The following is a 24,976-nucleotide window of genomic DNA, read 5'->3' on the forward strand; positions in this document are numbered from 1 at the left end:
TTAGGTGGAGAGAGGAGATGAACTGGAGAGTCTGGGACCGAGTGGGCTGCAGAAACAAGGTGGTTACTGGTCCTCTGGGAGAGACAGGAAATGGGAGTGGGGGAGAAGCACGAGTGTGGGAAGATGACAAGCCTAGTTCTGGACACGCTGACTGGGAGGTGGGCATGAGGCAGAGGAATGCAGTATGGGAGGTCTCCTAAATAGCCAAGTTCATCGACAGAAAGTAGAATTGTGCTTACCAGGGGCTGGAGGAAGAGGGACTTAGTGTTGGGTGTAGATGGAGTACCAGGGTCTCCATCTGGTAAGATGAAAAAGTTCTGTGCTGGGTGTTGCACCAGAATGTGGGTGTACTTAATGTCACTGAACCACACATTTAAAAAGTGGCCCAAATGGTAAAATTTTATATTGTGTATATTTTACAACAGTAATAACATCAATAAGAATCATAATATAAAGTACATAGGCCCTTATTCTTAGAAGAATTTAGAAAATGTCACCAAAGGGAAGTATGAAGTCTGGCTCAGTGAAGGTTTCCAGAGAAAGATGGTCAGCATCTATTATTTTCAAAAAGATGAAGTTTTCAGCAAAAGAATAACAAAACTTACAATCAGATAATCCTAATATGTTCCCCCCTGGAGAAAAATGTCTAAAAAAAAAAGAGAGAAAAGAAAAAAACCTTGAACTGCATTTAAATAAAAAATACCCAAATCTCAAACTGCTTAAAAACAAAACAAAAAAAAAAAAAAATAAATTAGAATGTGGCTTAGTCATGTGAAATTCATAGACTGAGCAAAATCCCTGCCCAAGGGAAACTGATGGAAGAAAAATAGTTAAAGACTTCTTTGAGATTATGGATAATGTTTGTTGTAATGTTTACAGCCAAAGATAGAAGCGATAAAGGTTCTCCCGTATTTTCCACACAACAAAGTGAACAGTAAACTGGATGTTTTGCTAAAAGAACATTTTAGAATAGATGCTTTGTTTCATGAAGTCAGGGGTGGAGGGCCATGAAGGAATCAAATGAAAATAGGAGTAGAGCCCTGGAATATTAAAAAAAAATAACATACTTGAACTTTTTTGTTTGTATATATGGTATTTGCATGTGAGTGGGTATAGGTGATATTTTTCTACAAATCTGCAACAGAAACTTGTGATTTTTATGACTGCCAAAGATACATGATTATTACTCACCTGGATTTATTTTTTTACTAAGAAGATAATTTAACCAACAGATAAACTACAAGAGTAGAGGTATAAGTAGAGAATTTTACATTCCTTACATTTTTTAATGCCCATAAAGTATCAACGTCACAGCAATTTGCTAACATCTCTTTAGGGGAATTATTCTTCATTGAATTATTTAGTCATTCGAATGCTCAAACTCCTCAGAGTCTGTGGTATTTGGCAACTAGCAGACAGTTAGCAAATCGTAGCTAAAGGAGCAAACCCATCAGCAATTCCTGAAGGGGAGTCCCATCGGGCCTGGCTCCCATGAAAGGGTGTTAAGCTGGGTCTCTTCCCCAGTTTGTACATTTCTCAAGACAAGGAACTCTCCCTTATCCTGCAGTGTATTTTTAATGGCTTTTAAGACCAAGTGGTTAAAAATATAGCAGAACCTTAGAATGCCCCGAGTAGGAAGATTCATGGTCTGATAAGGAAAGATCATTAAAAAACATGGCTGTCAGTTTAATAAATGGTGGCATTGCCCGACCGACAAATGATGAAGACCTGGCTTTTCTTGGTCCCAGGCCCAAAAAGGTGGGCCACGAAGGGGAAAAAAATGAATGTTTCCTTTCCACTGCCTGTCTAGGCTGTTATCAGTGCTCAGCTGGGACTGGTTGGACCTTCCTCGTAAGCAATAATGAAAACCAGACCTCCTGGGACCTGCTTGAAGTGCAAAGGAACTAAAAACAAAGGCCTGAAAATAGCCAGCAAGGGTGGGAGTTAGCAGGGGAATCAACCCATAGGTCGCATTAGCGAGCTTCTCCTGCAGCCAGTTGTATTCTCTTCCTTGCTTCAGCTCTCCATCTTTGGCCAATTTATCTCTGCACTATGGCCAAGAAAGATTCGAATACTGCTTAAGACCACTCCCCTTCCTGGCTCATTGCTATTATGATGATCAAAGTAAGGTGCCATTTCGTCCTCCTTTATTTGGGAAGAAAGTCTCAGCTAAGATGGCTCGACTTAACATCGATTTGACTTCAAATATATAACTAGCTCTTTTCTACTCTGAATATTGGGCAAGGCATTACCTTGTTGCTGCGCTCAATCCCAACATAGTCTGCCTCTTCTGGTATCATCACAAAGAGTTCAGCTTCATAGGCACCTTCTCCTTCATTTCTTGCATTGATCATGAGCGTAAGATGATTTTCATCTCCAATGATGACCTGATTCTTATCTCTAAAATGCAGTTTAAAGTGAATATTAGGTAACATATTTCTCTGTATTCATAGTTACTTTATTTAAAGACTAGGAAGAAAAGGAGAAAGATGTGGGAATATAAGACTTGGACAAGAAGATAGTTCTCCATGAGGAGCTGATAAAAAGAAGTGAGAGAACGGCATCTCTAGGGCAGGAAAACATCCTGGTAATATTTAACAACAAGCTCTCAAAAAAGGGCAGGGGAGGGGTACCAACTTGTAGCTGATTTCAATTTCTGAAATCTTCGTTTGCTGATTCCAGTGGTGTAAATCTTCCCACTGTGGTCAATTTCAGGCTACTGACCTACTTCATCTGCCAGCAAAAATTCCGGGAAATTTGACAGCTGGCTCACAAGCCGGGATGAGGCAGCTCTGGGACATCACTGAAGACACCCAACAGGAAGAAGATGAACAATGGGAAAAAAGGGAGAGACATTTTGGAAATGAATAAGGGAGGGTGGTGTGAATGCCCAGTGAGCCGTAAGAGGGAAGATAGAGGCAGGTAAAATAAGATATCGAATAGCTGATTGAGGATTTTGAGGAAATTCTCTCCAAACCTCAAACTGAGCCAACATTTGGAAATGCCTTTGCCACTTTCGACCCTTAATCAAAGCTATTGCCTTGGATACTGGCTAAACTGGGAAGTTCAGGGAAAAAAATCTGCCAAGCAGATTTCAAACACTGGCAGTGGGATCGACTTTGGGTGTGTGTGTATTGGGGGTGAGGAGCATGAATCTGTTTTTCCCCACAGAGGATGTTTTATCTTGGTCTCATTTCTTTCCATAATAAAATGTAGACCAGTTACCAGTACTAGACTGGGGACTCCCCATTGCAGGCAACTGGGAAGCCCTTTGATTCTTTCCTTTTTTTTTTGTTTTTTTTTTTTTGTTTGTTTTTTGGGGGGTTTTGTTTTGTAAAGATTTTTTTATTTATTCAGAGAGAAAGGGAGGGTGAGAGAAAGAGAACATGAAGAGGGAGGAGGGGCAGAAGGAGAGGGAGAAGCAGACTCTCTGCTGAGCAAGGAGACCTGACACTGGTCTCCGTCCCAGGATCCAGGAATCATGATCTGAGCCAAAGGCAGATGCTTAACCCACTGAGCCACCCAGATGCCCCGAAGGACTTAGATTCTTTTTTGTGTTTTTTTTTAAGATTTTTATTTATTTATTTGACAGACAGAGATCACAAGTAGGCAGAAAGGCCCGCAGAGAGAAAAAAGGAAGCAGGCTCCCCGCTGAACAGAGAGCCCGATGTGGGGCTCAATCCCAGAGCCCCGGGATCATGAACTGAGCCGAAGGCAGAAGCTTTAACCCACTGAGCCACGCAGGTGCCTCAGGACTTAGATTCTTAATTTGATTTTGGGACATCTTTTACTCCATAGAATGCCATTAATTTTTTTCCAGAAAACTAAAAAAATCAATTTCATTTTGGCAAGTTTAAGGATGATTCTGAGTCATGAGGTGCTGCAAAAGCTGGTTTGGGTTAGGTATAGCTAGAACCAGCCTGAGTCTCCTGCTCCCAGGACTGAGGCAAGTATGGACAACCTGAATCGCCAACCCCCAAGAGAAGTTCACTTTGAACAAGCACCTTTTCCCCCTACTTTTGCTGAAAGATGGTAAAATCTTAGGGTGTGTCAGTTGACACCAGTGACAAAGAACTGACCTAAAACACAGGCTAAACAAAAGTGTAGCCAAGCTCAAGAATTTCATGCAGAGTATTTTTTTTTTGTAGTAGTATTAGTAGTTGGAAGTGTATACTTTCTCCAGAGAAGCTTTAAATAAACACCTGTATTCCATTAGATAAAGTGTACATGTTTATTTATTTAAACTTACGGTCTAGCTGACAGCTTCAAGTCAGGAATGCACACGTTGTCTTCTCCACAATCCACAAGGATGTGAGCCTGTGTTGTGCAAACAGCCATCAGGAATAATCTGGGAAAACCTGAATCGCATCCTTTTTTTTTTTTTTTTTTGAAAAGTATGAACAAGTCCACAAATTAAACCAAAGCCTTCATTTCGCTCAGCAGCTTCTGCCCCACTAGACACCCTAGCCGAGGCAGTGATCTCCCAAAACAGCCGAATTGACATAAGAGCCTGATTCTCATTCATTCTGCGGTGTCCCTAAAGGAGGCTACTCTGGCCGTGTTTGGAGAATCACTGACTGTATTGCTTCCCTCATAGACACAGTATGAACAAAGTAAACCTTGGTTGCACAAGGTGAAGGGCTTCTCCAAACATGATGATGCAGTGTTTCAGGAAACACTTTAGGAAAATCTCCCCAGTGGGACGAGTTGGTGTGCAGGAATGCAGACAAGTGGCTGGGTTTGGTCTTAAGGTCACAGGAGCGTTGCCCAGGGCCTGACTGGGAATCAGCCATCCAGGGTTGTCAGGGACCTACCTGTTGGGTCACAGTGTTTTCCCTGTAGTAATTCAATATCGGTTTCACTTCCAAGCCTTCTTTAAAGGTGGATTCATCCAAACTGTAATTCAAACTAATGTTGATTGGAGATAATTTATCTCGGAATTCAGTTTCATCCTAGGGAAAATAATCATACACTCAAGGAAGGCTCCAGGAAATAGCTACAAGATGTTAGTCTGTGAAAGGCAGGCGACATTTGACTTCAGCCAGTGGAAGTGAACGATCAGATGATTATCATGGCAGCCAGCTTAGGTTTGCGTGCGATACAGTAGGCAGCTTAATTAATTAATACATGTTCAGGGATGAAATCGTTTAGGGCTGAGGCATCATGGAAGTACATGCTTCAAGAGGCAATCTTCAGGTTCCCACATAGATGAGTAAAATTGCGAAGGAAAACAACTGTACTTATATATGGAATAAATGTCATGGAAAGTTTTGTGAATTGGGCTCAGGGGGAGAAGACATCTTGATTCTCCCCCTCTCATCATCTCTAAGTTTGCGTGAACTTCAAAACACCTTTAGCACCCTTGAACTCCCTCAAAAAATGAAACAGTTCCCTTTAAGGTGAAGAGGATAGCACAAGCAAAGGCCCCGAGCACTTAGTAGGACCACCTCAGACCACGCAGAGGAAACGCCACTTTCAGATGTGTGACAGTCATGGTCATAATGAGACTTAAGGGTCATGTGCCCAGCTTTTCATTCTAGAACATTCCAGAGCACATTTGTGAACTTTGTCCTCACTGGGTTCTCTCACCGCCTCACTAAGTCTGCTCAGGGAGGAGACTAAACGAGAGAGAGAGAGAGAAACCCTACAACTGCTAAGAAGCTGGAGTAATAGTATTATACATATTTTAGCTCTTCTGTTTCATGGTAGGCTTTGGAGTTATTGTCAATATACATTTCTTTAAAAATATAATTATAAATTACTTTCAATAAAAATGTTGAATTGCCTAAACGTTTCCCAAGTTGGCTCTGAAATGCATGTTGATAACATCTGGCCAAACATTTTCATGTAGGAGAAAAATTCAAATAAATGGCATTTAACGTTTATGGTGTTATGGGAGGGAGGCAGTGAGAAATGAAAACCACCTGAGTTAGTACCAGTATCAGGATAATGTGCAGAACAGAAAGGCCATCAGGTCAGCTGCCTTGGAGCACAAGAACAGGGCAAGGGACCTTATAATAAAGTTTGCTCCTATAAAAGGAAAATAGACGTGGATATCTGTCCACAAGTATGATGAGTCACTAGAGAAAAATGGTTGGAATCTGAATCTGAATCTTAGAGGCCAGAGAGGAGATTCTGGAACACTTACTCGGAGGTAAACGACAAAATCCTGGCATTGGAGGGATTTCTGCCCCTTTACGGGGAGTGGAAAGATGCGATGTGACTGATGATTGTCAAGGAAGAGTGTGCGCTTTATGGCTCCTTTTTGTTTCAGGGCGTCCAAGTGCACCTCTGCAGTCAGACCTAGGGCCAGAAATAAAGCAAACACAATCGGGAAAGGAAAAGTATTCCGTGAATGCAGCGCTCAAATGAATTTCTATTTCAACTTGCTTATTCAGAAAACATTGTTTTCATAGTTGGATCAGAAACGATACACAAGCTGAAAAAAGTTTGAGAAAACACTCTCAAAGCTGAGAAACTTGTTTTGTCATGATTTTACACAGTCATTTCCCACCCCCCATTATTATATTTCTTTTTGCAGATAATATTAATGCCAATCATTCAAGTAATAGTTATGTAGATGTTTCCATATATACAGTAGAAATCTTCATATTAAAAAAATGACTCTATCAAAGTTTTCTATGGTCTGTGCTGAGAAATGCTTATTGCTAGTTTTGCCTACTATAACGGAGGAGTGTAGAAATGAAAACATGCTCACCTACTGTATTTGAAATGCTCTGGCCTGTTACAGACGCACATACTCTTAAAGAGAAGCTATGGAAAATAGTCAATAATGTATTGGTTAGTAAAGTTTTGAATCTGAAGTAGAGATCTTACCTTATCTCACCCAAGATAAAATGAATACATCATTTTTCCTCTGTACTTCTCATTATACACAAAAACAACTACCTAAAGAGACATGTATTTGTAAGATCGATCTATCTATCTATCTCACCAGTGGACCACAACACTCATCGAATTAAGATGGGTAACATTAATATATCGGAAAATAATACTTTAAAGTATTACTAGAAGGTAACTGATTTGATTAGTGGATTAAGTAATCAATTACTTGCTGCTTTTATTCCATAAATACATATGAATACGTCCCCTGTGTTAGAGAGGGAAGAATTAGGCAGTACAGAGCCTGGGGTTGAGCAAGAACATGAGTCCATTTGAGGAACCCGCAGGAATTCTGTTTGGTTGGAGCTTTGGAGCAAGGTGGGGAAGCCCAAGGAGGCCAGGCTGGTTGGGTTAGTCTGCAGGGAACGAGGCTTTGAAAAGTCATGTTAAAGAGTTTGGATTTCACCCTCAGAAGCGTGGAGCACCATGGGATGATTAAGTCGTATCCCCACTCGGCTTAGGAGGAGGAGGGAACTTGGTGGTTAACTTGCTGGGTGTAGGTACAACTTGAGGCAGAGATCCTACAGGAGGGTGAGGTGGGATGCGGGGGGGAGAGAAAAAGAACACGAGAAGCAGAGGAAGGCTGTCTCCTGGTAGGTAGACACAATGATGCGGTGTGTAGGCACAATAAAAAGAGGGCAGATGTGGACAAGAAACACTCTATGGTTTTGCCTAGAACATGACCTAAATTCAATCCAGAGAGACGTCGCCACAGCTTGTAGGATGACCTGCCCTGGGACCTGTTCTGTGGCCAAAGAGGGAAGGAGAAATGACCCGTGGTCTCTACCTGGCTTTGCAGCATGTGCTCACATCTTTCCTGAAAAACGTCAGGCCCTCACAAGGCAGCATCTGAGATGGGGCTTTTTCACATTTTGAAGAAATTAAAACTATAAGAAAATACTTAAATGTGACTCAAAGACAGTCTTAACGATTTTACTAATAATGTACCATAGTGGGATTTGAATATTTCAACAGCATCCCAAAACTATAAATAAGCCCTAATCATACTTTAATTATGTGTCAGCTTCCTGCGTTGAATATAATGAAAATGTGTCACATCTGGGACTCATCTATCTGCCGTGACCTCAGTCAATGTCTCCCTTCGGGGTAAATAATTTGCCACATGCCATTAAGCCAATAGTTTCCTGAGATGTCTGCTGTTACAAGTGCTTGGATCCCTTCCCCCGAGAAATCACAAATTCCAGCCCACTTCTACTTCAATTAGAATTACTTAAGAAAGATGGAAGTTAACCCTATCTTTAGATTTTGTAGCATGTCTGGCTTTCAAATTCAAAATGTTTTTCCATGTCCCACTTTTTTGGGGAAGTACCTGGTTACTTGTCAAAATCAGTTCATTAACTTTTACAAGAGAAATTCCTCTTTGTAATGAAATCATCAGCCTATGTGAATTAAAAGAATTTTATGTATGGTATTTTGTTGAACATGAACCATTCAAAAGCAATGAAGTTTTTGTAAAAGAAGTAAATTAAAGCTCTGGAGTTGGACCTTGTTTTTTCCTTGTGAGAAAGTGTTTGGTGGACAAATGATGTTAGCAGGTGATTTATGAATTATATCAATTATGTGTCAGTGCTGTTCTCTATTTCTTTCTTAGTTCTTCCTCTTTGTTACCTCCCTAACAGTAACTGGATGACTGTGACTTTGTTCATACAACTTTAAAATACCTTGTACAGCTTACTGAGTTATTAATAACAGTACCTCAGCCTACACCTGCCAGTTTAAAAAGGTCTTTTACAGAAAAGAGTTGCCAAGTCAAAATATTCCAAGAACCTTATTCTGATCTAAAAGGAAAACCTCAAAATCTTATAGTAGTAAACCAAAGTATTCACTTTTTAAGAAAATTCTTATTTTTTATTTTTTTAAATTATTTTTATTAACATTAGAATGTGTTATTTGCCCCAGGGGTACAGGTCTGTGAATCATCAGGCTTACACATTTCACAGCACTCACCATAGCCCATACAAGACAATTTTTATTACTGGGGTGCCTGCTTGGCTCAGTCTGTAGAGCACATAACTCTTGAACTCAGGGTCCTGAGTTCAAGCCCCACATTGGGCAGGGACCCTACTTAAAACAAAAAGACATAATCCTATCAGATATCAAAAAATGTTATGAAGTTTTGATAAGTAAAATATTATTAATACAATTTTTATTACTGAAATACAGTTGATATATGTTATATTTGTTTCAGGCAAATAACACGATGATTCAACCACTCCATATTTTACTCACTGCTCACCATAAGTATAGCTACCTTCTATCACTGTACAAAGTTAAAAACAAAATTATTGACCCTATTCCCTATGCTGTCCTTTTCATCACTGTGACTTATTTATTTTATAACCGGAAGTCTGGACCTCTTAATCTCCTTCATCTATTTTGCCTATCTCTCTTACTCCCTCCTCTCTGCCAACCACTTGTTTGTTCTGTGTATGAGTCTGATTCTGGTTTTCTTTTGTTTACTCATTTGTGTTTTAGATTCCACATATAAGTGAAATCAAGATATTTGTTTTCTCTGTTTGACTTACAGTAACTTTGCATAATATCTTCTAGGTCCATCCATGTTGTTACAAATGGCAAAATCTAATTCTTTTTTTATAACTGAGTACTTTCACTGTAAATATATACACCACATCTTCCTTATCCATTCAGCTATTAATGGACACTTGGGTTGCTTCCATATCTTGGTTATTGTAAATAAGGCTGCAATAAACATAAGGGTGTGTATATCTTTTTGAATTAATGTTTTTGTTGAAATATTCATTCCAAATTTAGCAAAACACATGCATATAAAAATATACATATATATTCACTGTATGTTTTATATATCAGACAGTTAGGTCCACTAACAGGTCTATACCTAATTATGAAGTACCCTTGAGTTGTCAGGGAAAGCTGTGATCTATAATTAATTAGTGTTAAAATTGCAAACTTGATCACATTCAATATGGTACCTTAGTCTGAAAGGTCTGATTGGAACAAAAGCACTAAATCAACCCAGAACCCTCATCACACAAATTCTAAAGGAAACTTTGCCTATAGTGCTTCTAATAGATTAGAAGTCAGGACAATACATGACAATTCCTCCGACACTGGTCCTGACTCAATGCACGGTTGGAATAATGATACTGTTATTTAATGGCATGCATAGCCATGCATGACGGAGAAAGAATGAGGTGGATACGAAACAGGATTTAAAAGTACAAAGCAATTCATTTTTTAGAAAAGTTTATTTAATTTAAGTAATCTCTACATCCAACGTGGGGGTCGAACTTGTGACCCCAAGACCAAGTGTCACATGCTTCTCTGACTGAGCCAGCCAGGCATCTCTCATTTTTCAGTCTAAGCACTTTAATCTGATTAGCAAATATTTTGCATAGAGGTAGACTATTGGAAAAGGTTCTCTTACATTTGAAAAGTGAATAGTGATGGTCTTTCACATTTGTCAAATGAAATATTTTAACTAAATACTTTTTATTTTTTTAATTGATTAATAACAATATTAATATTTATTGTGCTGTTTTTATTCTTTTTTTCTAATTTGAAAATGCCAGTAGCAGATACTTTAATAAAACTACACAACCATTTGAAAGACACAGAAATTTACATTGATGGATGCAAAGAACTATTTCCCAGTAAGGCTTCACTTAAATGATTTTCAAATGTAGAATACAAGATTATATCAAATACTGACAAATATTCTAGGAAAGCAAATCAACAAATGCCTGTCAATCATTTTGGAAATACTGACCTAAATTCCTAAAATAAATTTTAAAAGTATCAGAGAAACACCTTCTAGACTGAACCAGCTGTTAATTTTTATCTTCAAGTACCCTGAGCCATCATTAATTCTAAATTTTTGCATGTGAAGATGAAACATTTTTCAGAGAATGCATGTGATAGAATGAAATAAGTTATTATCAAGAGACATGTATTTATTCATTTGCCCACATAACAAATTCCATCTTACCTTAATAATATGATTTAAATGCAATAACGAAAACAGCTCAGGAAAAGAAACATTTTCTTGAAACAAAGTAATACTCTTTCCATAAAACCAAACAAATCCCATATCTGTTAAAAATACTTAAATTGTATTTAAAAAAAAAAAAACTAAAATGCATTAGAAAAAGTGATCTAGTTCAAAACCGCACTTTATATCAGAGCGTGCCACACTCAGATCCTTGAAAGCATCCCATCCTGAGTAGGGTCCATTCAGTTGTGACTGTGGGAACACCAGACTCTTTGGGGAAATACTGAAGTCTTAGCACTCTTGCCCAAGTTGCTCCCACAGTTCATTTTAGTGAATCATGCCAGGGTAAGGACAGACACTGGCTCTTTCACATATTTTCTCAGATCAGGTTTTCATTATAATACTTTATGGTTTTAAACCATTTAAAAATGTGCTTCGGGCATTTCCCAGCTATTTTAAAAAACCAGTGAAGGAGAGGGCACGCCTCCCTGAATTGGGGAGCGCCCAGTAAAAGACATTTTTTTCAAAGATTTCTTCAAAGTACTCCTCACACCCCTACCCCCACCCCCGACCTCTCCCCAGGAAGGCTTTGACTTTGGTCTGAACTCCTGTCAAAAGGCCATCAACAACACACTGAGATTGGGTGGAAATAAGTTCTCTGGGTCAAACCTGGTTTGTTCAGCATTCTGACATTCTCAGGAACTGAACATCCTGTCTGAGTTAGACCACACCTTCTGGAAAATGAGGGCAAATCTCAAAACACTCCAAGTATTTCTTGATTTTTTTCAGAGAATATACCCTGTTGGCATTACCCAATATGACAGACTTCTGACTCTTGAGAACCCACATACTGAGAAACAAAGTAGCATATTCTCAAGCTCTGTTACAACTGAATTCCATTTGTAGTTCCTTCAGATGACCATCAAGATGGAGAAGGAACACTTTCAAAAGTGAAAGAAGTGGTGTTCTCCTATGGCTCACCAGAGGATCTGCAATGCTACTAATATTCATGATAATGAGATTAGGGCCACAACAATAGAGGTGAGAGCACAAAAATTGCTATTTTTATCATGTTTGCCCCCCCCCTTTTTTTAAGATTCTATTTATTTACTTGACAGATCACAGGTAGGCAGAGAGGCAGGCAGAGAGAGAGGGGAGGAAGCAGGCTCCCTGTTGAGCAGAGAGCCCAATTCGGGGCTCAATCCCAGGACCCTGGGACCATGACCCGAGCCGAAGGCAGAGGCGTTAACCCACTGGGCCACCCAGGCACCCCATCATGTTTGCTTTTTGACTGTGCACACTAAATCACAAAATGGACGTGTGTTTTCAGCCCAGGAAACTGAGTGGTTTAACCAAAGCTTGTTAAAAAAAAGTTTGGAAAGCAGTATCCATAAGCATATGCAAATGTAAGAGTCAAGGTATTTTATTCTATTTTCAGTTTGGTTGATATTTATTTAAGCATGCCAAGGATCCAAAAGAGATCTCTAAGATTTGTTACATTGGGAATTTCCACAAATGTTTTTATGCTTCTTTCACTTGGAGCCTGTAGATTAGGGAAGTAGTCTTTTTGAAAGAAAAACTATTTTTTTCCTCTATCTGTATTTGTTTTTATCTATATAGATTGAAAAACTTGAGTATACATTCATGCCTCCCATTCCAGATTAGTACAAGAAATATTCTAGCTTTCCTCCTTTTTGTGTTTGTGCCTTTCTTCTCTGACCCTGAGAAGTGACCTGCCATTCTCCTCATCTGCTTATACTTCAATCTCTCTGAATATTATTATCTTCAAGATATTTTTTGAGCATCTTTGAAAAAATGTTACACTAGCTTTGCATGCACAATAGTGATTTGACAAGTTTGTATACCATACCCTCAGCCTAACACCCAACTGGGGCTTTTCTGAGCTCCCAAGTCCCACGCCCCACCCCGGAAGTGGCATTACCCGAAGGGGCCCAGGTGATTTGCATCCATATCAGAGTTTGAGAAGCACTGAGTGAACTCACCAGGCCACAGGGGACAGAGACTCTGGAACCTGGCATGTTTTATTTTCCAGATTGATAATCATTGGGTTCAGCAGAAGCTGGGCATCCACAGTCACAACCGGCCTTGCTCTGCAAGAAGCAAGAAGACAGGGTTATAAGAGCCATGGGAGCGACACCCTACTTTCAGAGGCTGCCGCCAACGCCCCCAGCCTTTGTGCTAAGAATTTGTCTCCCTGTCTGAACAGGTGGGCTCCAGACTTAACTCATTACCTTAAAACACATGCGGTCGTCATGAATACAGATCAAGGACGCTGGGCGTCCGTCATGCAAAACTGCATCTACGGAGCTGCTTGGCGGATGGAGTGGGCTCCGGGGACTTGCTTGATACTGCCGGGAGGTGCGCTCTGGGATCTACGCATCCTTCTCTACTCACACCTGTAAGTCCTTGAGTTTGGCCAGTTTTGTTTCCTGATGGGCTGATGGTTTTCTTATTTTGATGGATAATTTAATATCCAAGCTTTGACGATCGAGCTGAACACATAAGGGCGGTTGCATACTCCACGGGAGCCGTGGCTCTCAATCCTGACTGTGTGTTGGAAGCGCCCAAGGAGCTCTCAGAGAGGTCAAAAGACCTTGGGGGTCTGGGCTGGGTGTCGGCAGGTGAACCAAACCCTCCAGGTGTTTCTAATGTGCAGCCAGGATGGAGAAGAGGAACTAAATGTACAGCAAACTCAATTTTCACCACCACTCAGGTAACAATAATGAGACAAGCAAGTAAGTCATTGGGGAAGGGGACTGGGCAATTTTTAAGCCCTGTTCCAAGGTAGGACAGCTAAGAGCCGGTCTCCCAATGACAATGTGAAATGATGTTGCATTGGGTAAGTTTTCCTCTGAGGGGAGGGAGGGCCACGCTTTGGGATGGTGCGTGTTTAGGGCATGACTTACCACAGTGGGCCCCCCTGGGAATTTTCCTAAACTTTATACTATTCATCTGTGCTCTGTTACATAATTTTGTTTTTAATATTGTGTTACCTCCAGTCCTTGGCAAAGCAGAGGGCAAGAGTGAGTTAGATGTGCAAGAGAATCACTGGGGCAAATATCTATGAGGAAAAAAAAAGTGGGAAGGAGGAAGCTGGCAGCAGCCCTCAGACCGTGATGTAGGGCTGGTGTCTGTGAAGGAGGGAGGGAGTGAGGACTGGGTGGTGGATTTAGGCCTTAGCAACTAGCCCATGAGTTCATCGGCCCTGAGTGGGGCATCATCAAGGCCACACTGTAAGCATAGCCCCATCCTTTAGACACCCAAGACACCCGAGCTTTCCAATCATCTGATTCTAACCCGAAGTGGTGAGTCATGGGTATACATCAGTCTATGAGTATGTCTTGGGACTGATGAAGGAGGAAAATCTCACTTACTCGAGGAGACCTAACTTTAGAACCATTCTGGGGGTTAGGCTATGTTAGCATGATGTGCCCAGAACACACGGGTCTGCTCTCTGCCTTTTGTTTTGATATCCTGATCTAATGTTTTGAATTTCTATAAAACGTTTTTTTAAGAAGAAAAAAATCTATAACTTTTGAGCACCAACTGTCTACTCATAGCTTACGATTCTGTGTATGATACCTACAGATTCTCACTTAATCTTCTTCACAAAAATTAACTTCTAAAGCAAGTATTGTTACCACTCTTCAATAAACAAAAAAATCAGAGGCTCAGAAAGGTGTAGGGACTTGCCCAAGCCTACACACGAGTGTGTGGAATGGCTAGGCTTTTGGATCTAGACCTGTCAGATGTGAACTGTTGTTCAGTACTTGCTTTTGGAGTATTAATTCTTGGGAACATTCCATTCCCTAACTTAGTCTCCATGCCTGATTTATAGAAACCTCCTCCCACTGGTACCCCTCCTCTATAAGCACATTTTAATTCATTTCCAAAGAGAAGAATTCAGACATAGTAACATCTAAAGAATGCCTCATTTTATAAGTTCTGCTAAGATTCATATCTTCATTTAACATGTTAGTAGGGGCTGGAAGTTTGGTCATGAGGTATGAGATTAAAGAGACAGAGAGATGAAAGAAAGGCAAACAGTTGAGAGCAAAACTTCCTCCAAACGTTAAAAAGAGCATCTAAATGTTCTCCAGAGTAAAGAGCTGGGAAACTAGGGCAAAAAGGAAATGTACTTGAAACAATTAGAGGGACATTTGCATGCCACAAACCACGTACCTGTAAACAGCTACTTTTCCTGTTCCGAATGCACCTACAATTAAATCTAAAAAAAAGACAAAAACTCAAAACACATGCACATGTTTTGTAGAAAAAAAATCTAAGCTCTTATTCATAATAGCATCCAGGGCATCCCGAAATGCTGATTGTAGAGTGAGGCTCATCTGGTAAGAGCAGCAAATTACACCTTCCTTAAGACATTCTGGAAAGGATGTTGGAACCTCAGTGTAACTCAGTAGGACAGGCAACCTGGTAGCTCTCAATCCCTTCTGGACTCAAGAATGCCAACTTTGTAGAAATGCTTTAAAAAATACATCATAGGGGCCCCTGGGTGGCTCAGTCGTTAGGCGTCTGCCTTCGGCTCGGGTCATGATCCCAGGGTCCTGGGATCAATCCCCACATTGGGCTCCCTTCTCTGTGGAAAGCCTGCTTCTCCCTCCCCCACTCCCCCACCTTGTGTTCCCTTTCTCACTATCTCTCTCTCTCTGTCAAATAAATAAATAAATCTTAAAAAAAATAAATAAAATAAAAATGCATCATAATACCATTTCTCCTATCCTGGAGATGAAGATGTAGATTGAAGGCCTACATCTTAAGAAAAGTGAAAGGGAAGAGCCAGGTCCTTTAGTGCCTGTATGTACCGGGCATGTTACACACCTTGTTTTCCCTTCCCTTCCAGCAGTGATGCTGGGAAGCTGGTCTTATTACAAAGTGGGACATTCTGACCTTCCCTCCTTTTGACACAAGCATTTGCTCTTTATAAATAGTGGGACAGTGAGTATCCTCTTGGCAAAGTGGTCTGTAGTTTATGAACTAATTGATGTGTCATTATAATGATCTTAAATAACAACAACAACAACAATAATAATAATAGTAATAAATAGCACGTGTTGAACACTTACTCTTGGCCAGGAATTCTTTAGAAGGATTGACCTTTATTCCTAACAAGAAGCTATGAAGCCTCCATTATTTTGCACAATTTTGCAAGTGGGTAAATGGAGGCTTAAGAAAGTGAACCTGTAGGGGCGCCTGGGTGGTTCAGCCTCTACCTTCCACTCAGGTCATGTTCTCAGGGTCCTTGAATCGAGCCCCACATCGGGCTCTCTGCACAGCAGGGAGCCTGCTTCCCCCTCTCTCTCTGCCTGCCTCTCTGCCTACTTGTGATCTCTCTCTGTCAAATAAATAAATAAAATCTTAAGAAAAAAAGGAAATAAAAAATCTTTAAAGAAAAAAAAAAGAAGGTGAACCTATAAATTCACTGAAGACCACACTAGGTGAGAGGTGGGGCTGGTCTACGGTGTTGGGCAACAGAACGGTCATAGGCTGTCTGAGGGGTAATACTCACACTGGTTGCAGTGTTTGGCTAATATATGGGTAAAGCAGTCTGTTTTCCTAAATCTAATACATAATGGTTACTCTTGGTAGATGCAACGATACAAACACACAAATGACAATGGCTGAATCTGTAGTATAAAATTTATACTGGTTGTTGTTGATGTGAGAAAACTGGACCAGGTGGAAATAATGGCCACAGAAGAAAACTTACAACAGTTGAGACCATAAGTGGTTAATCCTAGCAGAGCAGAAATGAAAACGAAAAAAAAAAAAGGGGGGGGGATGTCTCTGGACAGTCCACATGGAAAACCAATCAAGGAATTCAATTGGTTTAATGGAGTTTGCACAGGAAAATGATTTGTAGCACGTTCCCTCAGCACTCACCTTTCCTGGATATAGGAGCAGCATTGGACTGCAAACGTGATTCCCTTTAGAGGCTGGAAGTGCCCTTGGCCTGAGCTCTCAGCTAATGATGGATGGAAGCAGGCAATAACAAGGAATGCCACCTCCTTACCCTCCAGTGGGATAACTCTGGAGAAGGGCCCCAGCTTCTGCTGCCCACTGTGTCAACCTGCTTTATACCCATCTTCCTTCCCATGGCCTTCTTCCCTCCACACTTAGCAATGTTTCTTTGGACCATTTCTCCCATGACCCGCTTGCTTTCTAAACCTTGTCTTCATGTCTGTGCTGGAAGACCGCAACCTAAGACAACAATAGTTCTTACTAAAAGTGTTTGTTTTTTAAAAGAAAGGGACTCCAACATCTTCAAGGTTAAAACCACAGTGGAGATGTCTTGTGTTTTACAGAATCAGAATCAGATTCAGATCATAGGTTCGAGACTAGACTTCAAAGCTCCGTAGCTTAAAAAAGCGCATATGTGAATGTTCGAAGAAGTCAAATCCAGTTCATCTTGAGGAGTTCTTTCTTTGTGAGATTAAAAGACACAGTAAGAAAAAAGAAAATGTGACCAGCTATGGCTTACGGCATAAAACAGTCTTTTCCAAAGAGTCCAGTCTTCGAAGCCAGAAGCCAACGTTACCGAGTCTGCCAATTTTTTAAAAAATTGTATCACAGTTTCAACTTTCTCAAATATTTTCACATTTATTTTTTTCTTGTTACATTCATCTCTTCCAGCATATCCGTGCATTTTTGCTATGTTGAGGAGGAAGAGCTACTGATCTGTGGAAATGGGAATTCTGTTCTCCCTGTGTACTGCTCTCCAGGAGTTACACAGAACACCAGCGGCCCTTAGCCTCATGTCTGTCTGTTGGCCTGATGCCAGACAAGAGAGTTCTATTAAGAAAACAGATTCCAGAGGAATTAGGTGCTTTGTTTTTGGCTCCAAATGCGGTGAAATATTAATATACCAAGATTAGAGACTCCATAAAGATGAGTTTTAAGAATGGACTCCTCTGGAAATGGCCAGGAAAACAAGACTGTAAGCCTTTCCAGGGCAGGAATCTTTCTTCGGGCTCACATACCACAACTACTTCATGGAATGGTACAGGTAGAATAAATGAAAGAAGAAAGAAAGAATCTTTGCATCTATAGTACCGGCAGTGGCCCAGATTGGGAACAGGAGCTTTATAAATACTTGAAATTGGAGAATAAGTAATAATGAGATAAAGTACTAAAGATGGAAGAGATGAAGAAAAGGGGACAGTTGTTAAGATAGGTTCATGGAAACCGCAGTTAAATTCTGATGGATTTCTGCATATGTGAGTGTGCAGGCATGCATGTATACACACACCCAAGCTCCAGATTCTAGAAAATTCCAGAAAGGTGTATAGAAGCTGCATCATGACTAGATCATCATTGTAGACAAGAAGCTGAGAGACATCCCCTGACAGTAATAAGCAAAAGGCCTTTTCCTGTAGGAACTTTGATTCCTGTGCCTCAGGTGGGAATTTTACTGCTCTGGAAAAATAAAGTAACTGGCGAAAAAAGCCACAATTTTCTTCATGAGAATGCGGCCACAGTTACTCAGAGGCCAAGAAAACAGTTATCTACCAGGAAAGTATGTTTGCCTTTGGAGACACCACCTTGGTATTGTGCCTGCTGGAAGGCCAGAAACATTTACACTCAGGACCTTCAATTTCTGGGATCTCTCAAAGGGGGAGAATTGATCTGCCAATTTGTGTTCCTAACCAGTTTGCCCTTTTGAAGTAAGTGATTTCTTTTAATAAATACTATGTGGTTTCCATATAGTTACATAATCCTTACACATACATACATACATATATATTGATATTTGTATGTATATGTCTATACACTATGCATACATCCATAAAGATATACGTATGGGTATATGGACATACACACCACTTTTTTTAATCTTACATAATTCTGTCATGCTTAGGAATTTAAAGGATAATCTGAAGAGAAAGTAATTTTGGTACTGATACTTGGGATTCGTAACTCTGCAAACTTTCTTTCTTGCTTTGAGATAACAGGTCTTATACCATTAGCTAATGTTTATTTTCCTTTCTTCTAGAAACTTCTTTTTTTTTTTTTTTAAGATTTTGTTTATTTATTTGACAGACAAAGATCACAACTAGGCTGAGAGGCAGGCAGAGAGAGAAAGGAGGAAGCAGGCTCCCTGCTGAGCAGGAAAGCCCGATGTGGGGCTCGATCTCAGGACCCTGAGATCATGACCTGAGCTGAAGGCAGAGGCTTCAACCCACTGAGCCACTCAGGCACCCCTCTTCTAGAAACTTCTTAAACACAGATTCTGAAAACAAAAAATTTTGCCTTTCTTTACGTAAGACTCAGTTTTTTGGTTTTTTTTTTTTTAAGAAATAACTGGTGATTAAAATCCATTCTTTCCCCTTAATCTAAAATTACTCCCCAAATCTTGGAGCCCTTTGTTATCACCCCACTTTGCCTGAGAAACAGTTTATTTTCCTTTTGGCTTTTGATGAAACAACCGCGTACTTTTAGGGATTCATAAAGGGAAACATTAGCATGAATGCAGGATCAGCTGGCAAGAAAAAATATCCCTAAAAATGTGAGGTCATAGGAGATGTATTACACCTCTGTTCTGTATTCTGTTTCTCCAAAATTATTATTATTAAATGAGTAAAAAGAAAAGAGCCAAACTTTTAAAGCGGTACTTGGTCTATAGAGCCTGATTTGATTAATCTAGAAAGGAAATTTTAGAATTGGAAGAAGTTCTATGTGAAAGCATCAGCTTTGTTTTGAGTGTGGTTGTAAGTGGGCAGGAGGAGTGGCAATTTCCTAGGGGTGGGGGGAGGGGCGCTGATGGAAGAGCAGCGATAGTAATGCATTGCGGGACCACCCAGAATCCTTTAGGGGAAGTCTTTTTTGCCATCCAAGTGCCTCCATTTCATAAGAGGTGAGCTTTCTGAGCCTTTCTTACCTTTCCTTCCTACTCTCTCATCTTGTTGAGAAATGTGCTAAGGCATAGGTCTGTGGCTGAAAATGCCATCAGAGCCCTCCTTTTATATTTTGGAATTAAGACACATTTACTATTTTAGAGTAATCCTAGACAATGAGAATCACCATAAAGAACCTCCAAAGAATTAAGAAATATGGGAACGTACAGCTAATAGTTATATAAAAAGATTACAATTACTCCAGACAGAAGGCCTCCTTAATGTGACCAAAACAATGTGGAAGTCACAAAAGAATTTTAAAGTGTACATTCTTTTGCAAAAAGTCAAAGCAGGGTCCACAGAGAAATGAAAGAAACAGGGGACGATGTTTATAAAGTATACGCTTGATCAAATGTGAGTATTTTCCAATGCTTACAAGAATGTCTGATACACAGTAAAAAAAATTAATTATTATTAACCTTAATTCATACTGATCCTACACAAATTAATAATAAAACTATAAACATCCTAATAAAAAGGCTGTAAAGGGGCAATTCACATAAAAATAATTAGCTATGACCAATAGATATCTAAAAAGATGTTCAGCCTCAATAGTAAGCAAAGAAATCCAAATGAAAGGAACCATGAGATATCACTTTTTACCTTTCCATTGGAAGAGATGAAGGATTCATAGCCGGCAGTATTGGGTGGAGAGCAGAGGACTGAGAACTCATGCTCTCTGTGTGAAGGAGGGTAAAGGGGCCCGGTTTTCTTGGAAGGCAGTTTGCCAGTGGGTCTGACAATGCAGACTTTTGCCCTCGCATTTGCACTTCTAGGAATTTGTCTTGAGGCTCTTCTGGACAATTGTGCAGACATGTGTCAGGCAAAAGCGAACTTTGTAAACCCTTTGAATATACAAATTCCTTAGTTATAATAATCCCAGGAGGTACATACTTTAATTATTCCCATTTTTAAAATGAGGAAAATGAGATACAGAGAAGCTAAATAGAGTGGAGGTCAAGGCCAACTTTAAACCCAGGCAGTCTGGCTGCAGAGCCAACACACTTTCTTATTTTACCATGCTGCTTCCCAGAAGCACGTCTACAGGCCATTTTTTCCTCTTTTTAAACGTTTTTAAAATTAAGCTCTATTTTACGTACAGTGAACTGCATCCTTTTCCTGTCCTGTTCTAAGAGCTCTGATAAAAGTATTCCGTCGTATAACCACCGTGACAATCAAGAACAAGTCCATCGTCCTCAAATGTTACCTGTGCTGTCTTCAAACCTGCCCCCTCCCAGCCCAGGAATCCTCTGTTTTCCAGAATGTCAGAGAAATGGAAGCATCCGTATGTAGCCTTTTGGGTCTGGTGTCCTTCACTCAGCTCAGTGCGTCTGAGGGTCCTCCACCACACTGGGTGTATCATGAATTCCCTCCTTTTTCTCGCTGAGCAGTGTTCCACTGTTTGGATGGCCCACAGTCAGTCCATCCCCAGCTAGTGGGGATGTTGTGTCCAGTTTTGGGAAAGTCACTAGGAACACGCGTGTACAGTTTTTTGTGTGTCTACAGGCCGGTTTTGATTTGTACCTTCTCTTGTTGAATCTCTCTATCATCTCCGAAGCCCTCTTTTAAAGGAGTGTTTGATTTCAAGTGGAAAATGAATGGAGGATAAGAAATCAGGAATTCTAAATTCCAGTTCACTTTGCCGCTGGTTTCCTGATGACTCTGGACAAGTCGCTCTTCTCTGCCAACTGTCTGGCCAGATCTTCAAGGTTCTCATTGTTCAAGAAAGCCAGGAGCTCTGCAGAATTGGTTGGGGCTGCTGACTATGCCTTCTCTGCCCTGTTCTGGTCCAGGACTCCCCTTTGCCTGTTAGGCAGCCTTGCTCCTGCAGAGTTTGCCTCCACATGATGGGATGGCCAGTTTCTGGCTTTCTCCCTGGCTTACCCAGACTTGGGCCTCAGACCTGCTTACCTCTCGGACTCAGCTGCCAGAGCTCATGATCCAAAGCCTTCTGGCTCCTGTCTTACCATTAGGGATGCTCACATTTCACAGTATTCCGCCAGGCCCTTCTCCTCATGATCAGGCACCATCTCTGCTCAGGCCTCCCCATAGTACATAAGTGTTTTCAAGACAAATGGTGGTTGTCCAGGAGAATTGTTCACCTGGACCCACCTGTGCTCCTCTCATTTTCCTACAGGGTTGTTCTTCAGAGAGATAGTGGGATTAAAGATGATGTATAAAAAAAATGGGGTTAAAGGTGATGGGTAAATATGGTAATGTTGACTGGTAAGTAGGTTATGAAATTGGCTCAAGTATTTGGCACCAGAGAAACAGCTCATGTCTGTGGGAAGCAGGCATTTAGATAAGTCTCCTTGAGTTTGGCAAATGCGTTAATCTAAAAATAGACAGAGGCCGCCTTTCTTCCTTGCTTTTTTATTGCAACATGCAAAATATTACTGAGAGGAAGGTTATGAGTTGAGGAAGAAATGCCTGAAAAAAATGCATGGTTTTATCCCAGAAAGTAATAATCCTAACAATCTGTCTGAAATGCTTCCAAATGAACTCTGAAGAAAAACATTTATGAGTTGGAATGCAGTATTAGGTTGCAACATTCTAATTTACTGAGAGTTTATTTTCCTTTTTTTTTTTTTTTTAAATCCCACACAAAATAAGAGTGAAATATCAAATGATGAGTCCACCGCCTTAGGAAAACAGTTTTCCAAACGTTACTGGCATACTGTGGCTGCAAGAATCACCTTTTCGCCTCGGCTGTTGCTTGATGCTTTCCTAGTTGCATTCTGTGTCACTGAGGGCATTTCACTTTATCCTTGGTGCGGCCACACTTCCAGTAAGTGTGCTGTCTGGTCGGTTGCTAAAAGTCTTGGACAAAAGTAGGTTTCTTTAGGAACTGCCCCATTTATAAATGGCTGTCTATAGGGAATGATTTCACAGTCTGCAGAAGGGCTTGGTATCTCATTTGACACTTGCCCCACTTCTAGCCTGATAGGTAAAAGTCTAGGATTAAAACCATGTGGGACTTTATGTGTTTGTTAAGTGTTAGGGACTGAATTGTGTCCCCTCTTCAGGAGTTTATATGTTGAAGTCCGAACCCCCCAGTAACTAAGAATGTGACTGTATTTGGAGACAGGGTCTTTAAAGAAGTAATTAAGTTAAAATGAGGTCTTAAGGGGGGCCCTAATCTAAGAGCACTGGCCCAGGCACACTGAAAGGGAAGACCATGTGCAGACACAAGGAGAAGATGGCCATCTCAAAGCCAAGGAGAGAGGCCTCAGAGAAAGGAATCCTACCCACATCTTGATCTTGGACTTCTAGCCTCCAGAACCATGAGGAGATAGATTGCTATCTCACACTCAGCATGTGGCACTTTGTAATGGCAGCCATAACAGACCGATACACTAAAAACACACATTTATAAATTTGCAAGGGAAGCAGGAGAGGAAGGGAAGAACATTTATGCAGTGGTTCCTTCATTCAGACTTCTTATTGTATACCCACCATGAGCCAAGTCTTGTCCCAGGTACCAAAAATTCAGCAGAGGGCGAGCAGGTACAGCCCTTGACCTTGAGGCATTTACAGTCTATCAGCCATCTCTCCAAAGGGGCTTAGAAATGTAGGCATGTAACCCCCCCAAATCAGAGTTTCTGGGTGTGACTTACTTCCCCAGGTCACTAATGTCCTGATAAGAATAAGGATATTGGATTTTCCCCCACTGCACATTTGAGCAGCTGGCATAGAGAAGTCATCAGGGACAGAAAGAAAAGGAAGCTGGGGATGAGGAGAGCTGGATATTCCCCTAATGAGCTTCCCTTATTTCAAAATTTAGCGCAAGGGCTGGCCAGATCCTGAGCTTTCTGTTGTCCACTCATGCTCTCATGAATTTTTGTTAGGGTTGGTAGTTTTTAGGAAACCAGCTATTAATAATGTCACCACAGGAAAATGTCAGTAAGAAAATCCAAAGTCATGGCCATATAGAAAGAAGAGCATCACATAAGCAACGTTTGCAAAGAAGAAGTACTGACAAGGATTTTGTTCATGTTAGCTGTTTTGCAAATGTCTCATCTTTTCTCTTGTAGGAAGCTTTAGGCTTAAGTTACCTGAGTCATCACCTTAAGGCTCAGGTCTGGCTCAAAGAGCCTGGATCTCTGCCTTAGAGCGAGATTCCTAACCCTCCCATCTTCATTTGGTGGGCTGTGTTAAGAGGTAACAGCAATTGACTATGTTGAATTATTTAATTTGCAAACTGTCTTCTCAACAGTCTAGAGGGGTTGAGAAGCTAAAGTTAGGAGAGGTAAGTGGTATGTCTGGGCTACAGAGGTGATAATGATGAGTGAAGAAGTGCGACTATGGGTCACCTGAGTCCAGGTTGGTGGTGTTTCCATCACACTGGCTACTGGTTCTCCTGGTTGAGCAGTGTGAACAGAAATTGCCATTTAGATGTCCAGTGAATACAGAGCTAGGGTAAAGGGTTCTGTTTGTCAAGAATGAGTGTACCACTTGAATCGAGCTTCCCATGATCCCAGGAGAAGGTGTCAGTTTATTTTAAAAGGCATCGACATCTCTGCTTACATTTCCATTCTCATTCTGCATAAGAATAAAATAGTTTACTGGATTTAAGCAGAGCTGGAAGAGAGTGGCCAGGTAAAAGGAGAGGAGAGCAACAGTTTATATGCCAACATGTGTGGCTATGGGGAAATTAGTTCATTTGTTCATTTATTCATTCATTTGCATTCATTTATTCAACACATATTTACTGGGTACCTTCAATGCCACCCACTGCTTTGGGCATAAGTGATTCCATAGTGAGCAAAACCAAATCCAGTGTTTGCCCTCCCCTAATATAATGTCCAGTCTAGTGGGGTAAAATACATATTTATCAAATAATCACGCAAATGTGTAATTTCAATCTGAGATAAGTATTTTTAGAGAAAGGACAGCAGGGAAGATTTCCTAAGGAAGTGACATTTGAACCAAGTTCATAAGTGGGAAATGAACTCCCGGGAAAATGTCCAGGGTGTACAAAGACAGAAGGGATGCTTCAAGTGAATTGCTCTAAAATATGGCTTTTAAATCACATATTAATACATTAAAAATGACTTATAGAAAGCACATGCAGTGGGAGGTCAGAAATAATGCAGAGGTTCTAAGTCTTGGAGAACTTCCTCCTACTCCTCCACATCCTGCCCCCGCC

At 40.6% G+C, this 24,976-nt stretch overlaps 1 protein-coding gene across 1 annotated transcript in view; it reads right to left on the bottom strand.

The window, feature by feature from the left end:
- Window positions 1–24,976, bottom strand: part of ITGA8 (integrin subunit alpha 8) — a 172,504-nt gene that overhangs the window by 59,569 nt on the left and 87,959 nt on the right. Inside the window, exons 14-20 of the mRNA XM_082739047.1 lie at window positions 15,098–15,143; window positions 12,898–13,005; window positions 6,719–6,774; window positions 6,149–6,303; window positions 4,815–4,952; window positions 4,250–4,317; window positions 2,253–2,400 (exon numbers count right to left, since the gene is read on the bottom strand). Of these exons, the coding sequence (XP_082595173.1) occupies window positions 2,253–2,400; window positions 4,250–4,317; window positions 4,815–4,952; window positions 6,149–6,303; window positions 6,719–6,774; window positions 12,898–13,005; window positions 15,098–15,143 (719 nt within the window). The remainder of the gene's footprint in view (window positions 1–2,252; window positions 2,401–4,249; window positions 4,318–4,814; window positions 4,953–6,148; window positions 6,304–6,718; window positions 6,775–12,897; window positions 13,006–15,097; window positions 15,144–24,976) is intronic.

This window comes from Mustela nivalis (genome assembly GCF_964662115.1).
Source record: "Mustela nivalis genome assembly, chromosome: 7".
NCBI lineage: Eukaryota > Metazoa > Chordata > Mammalia > Carnivora > Mustelidae > Mustela > Mustela nivalis.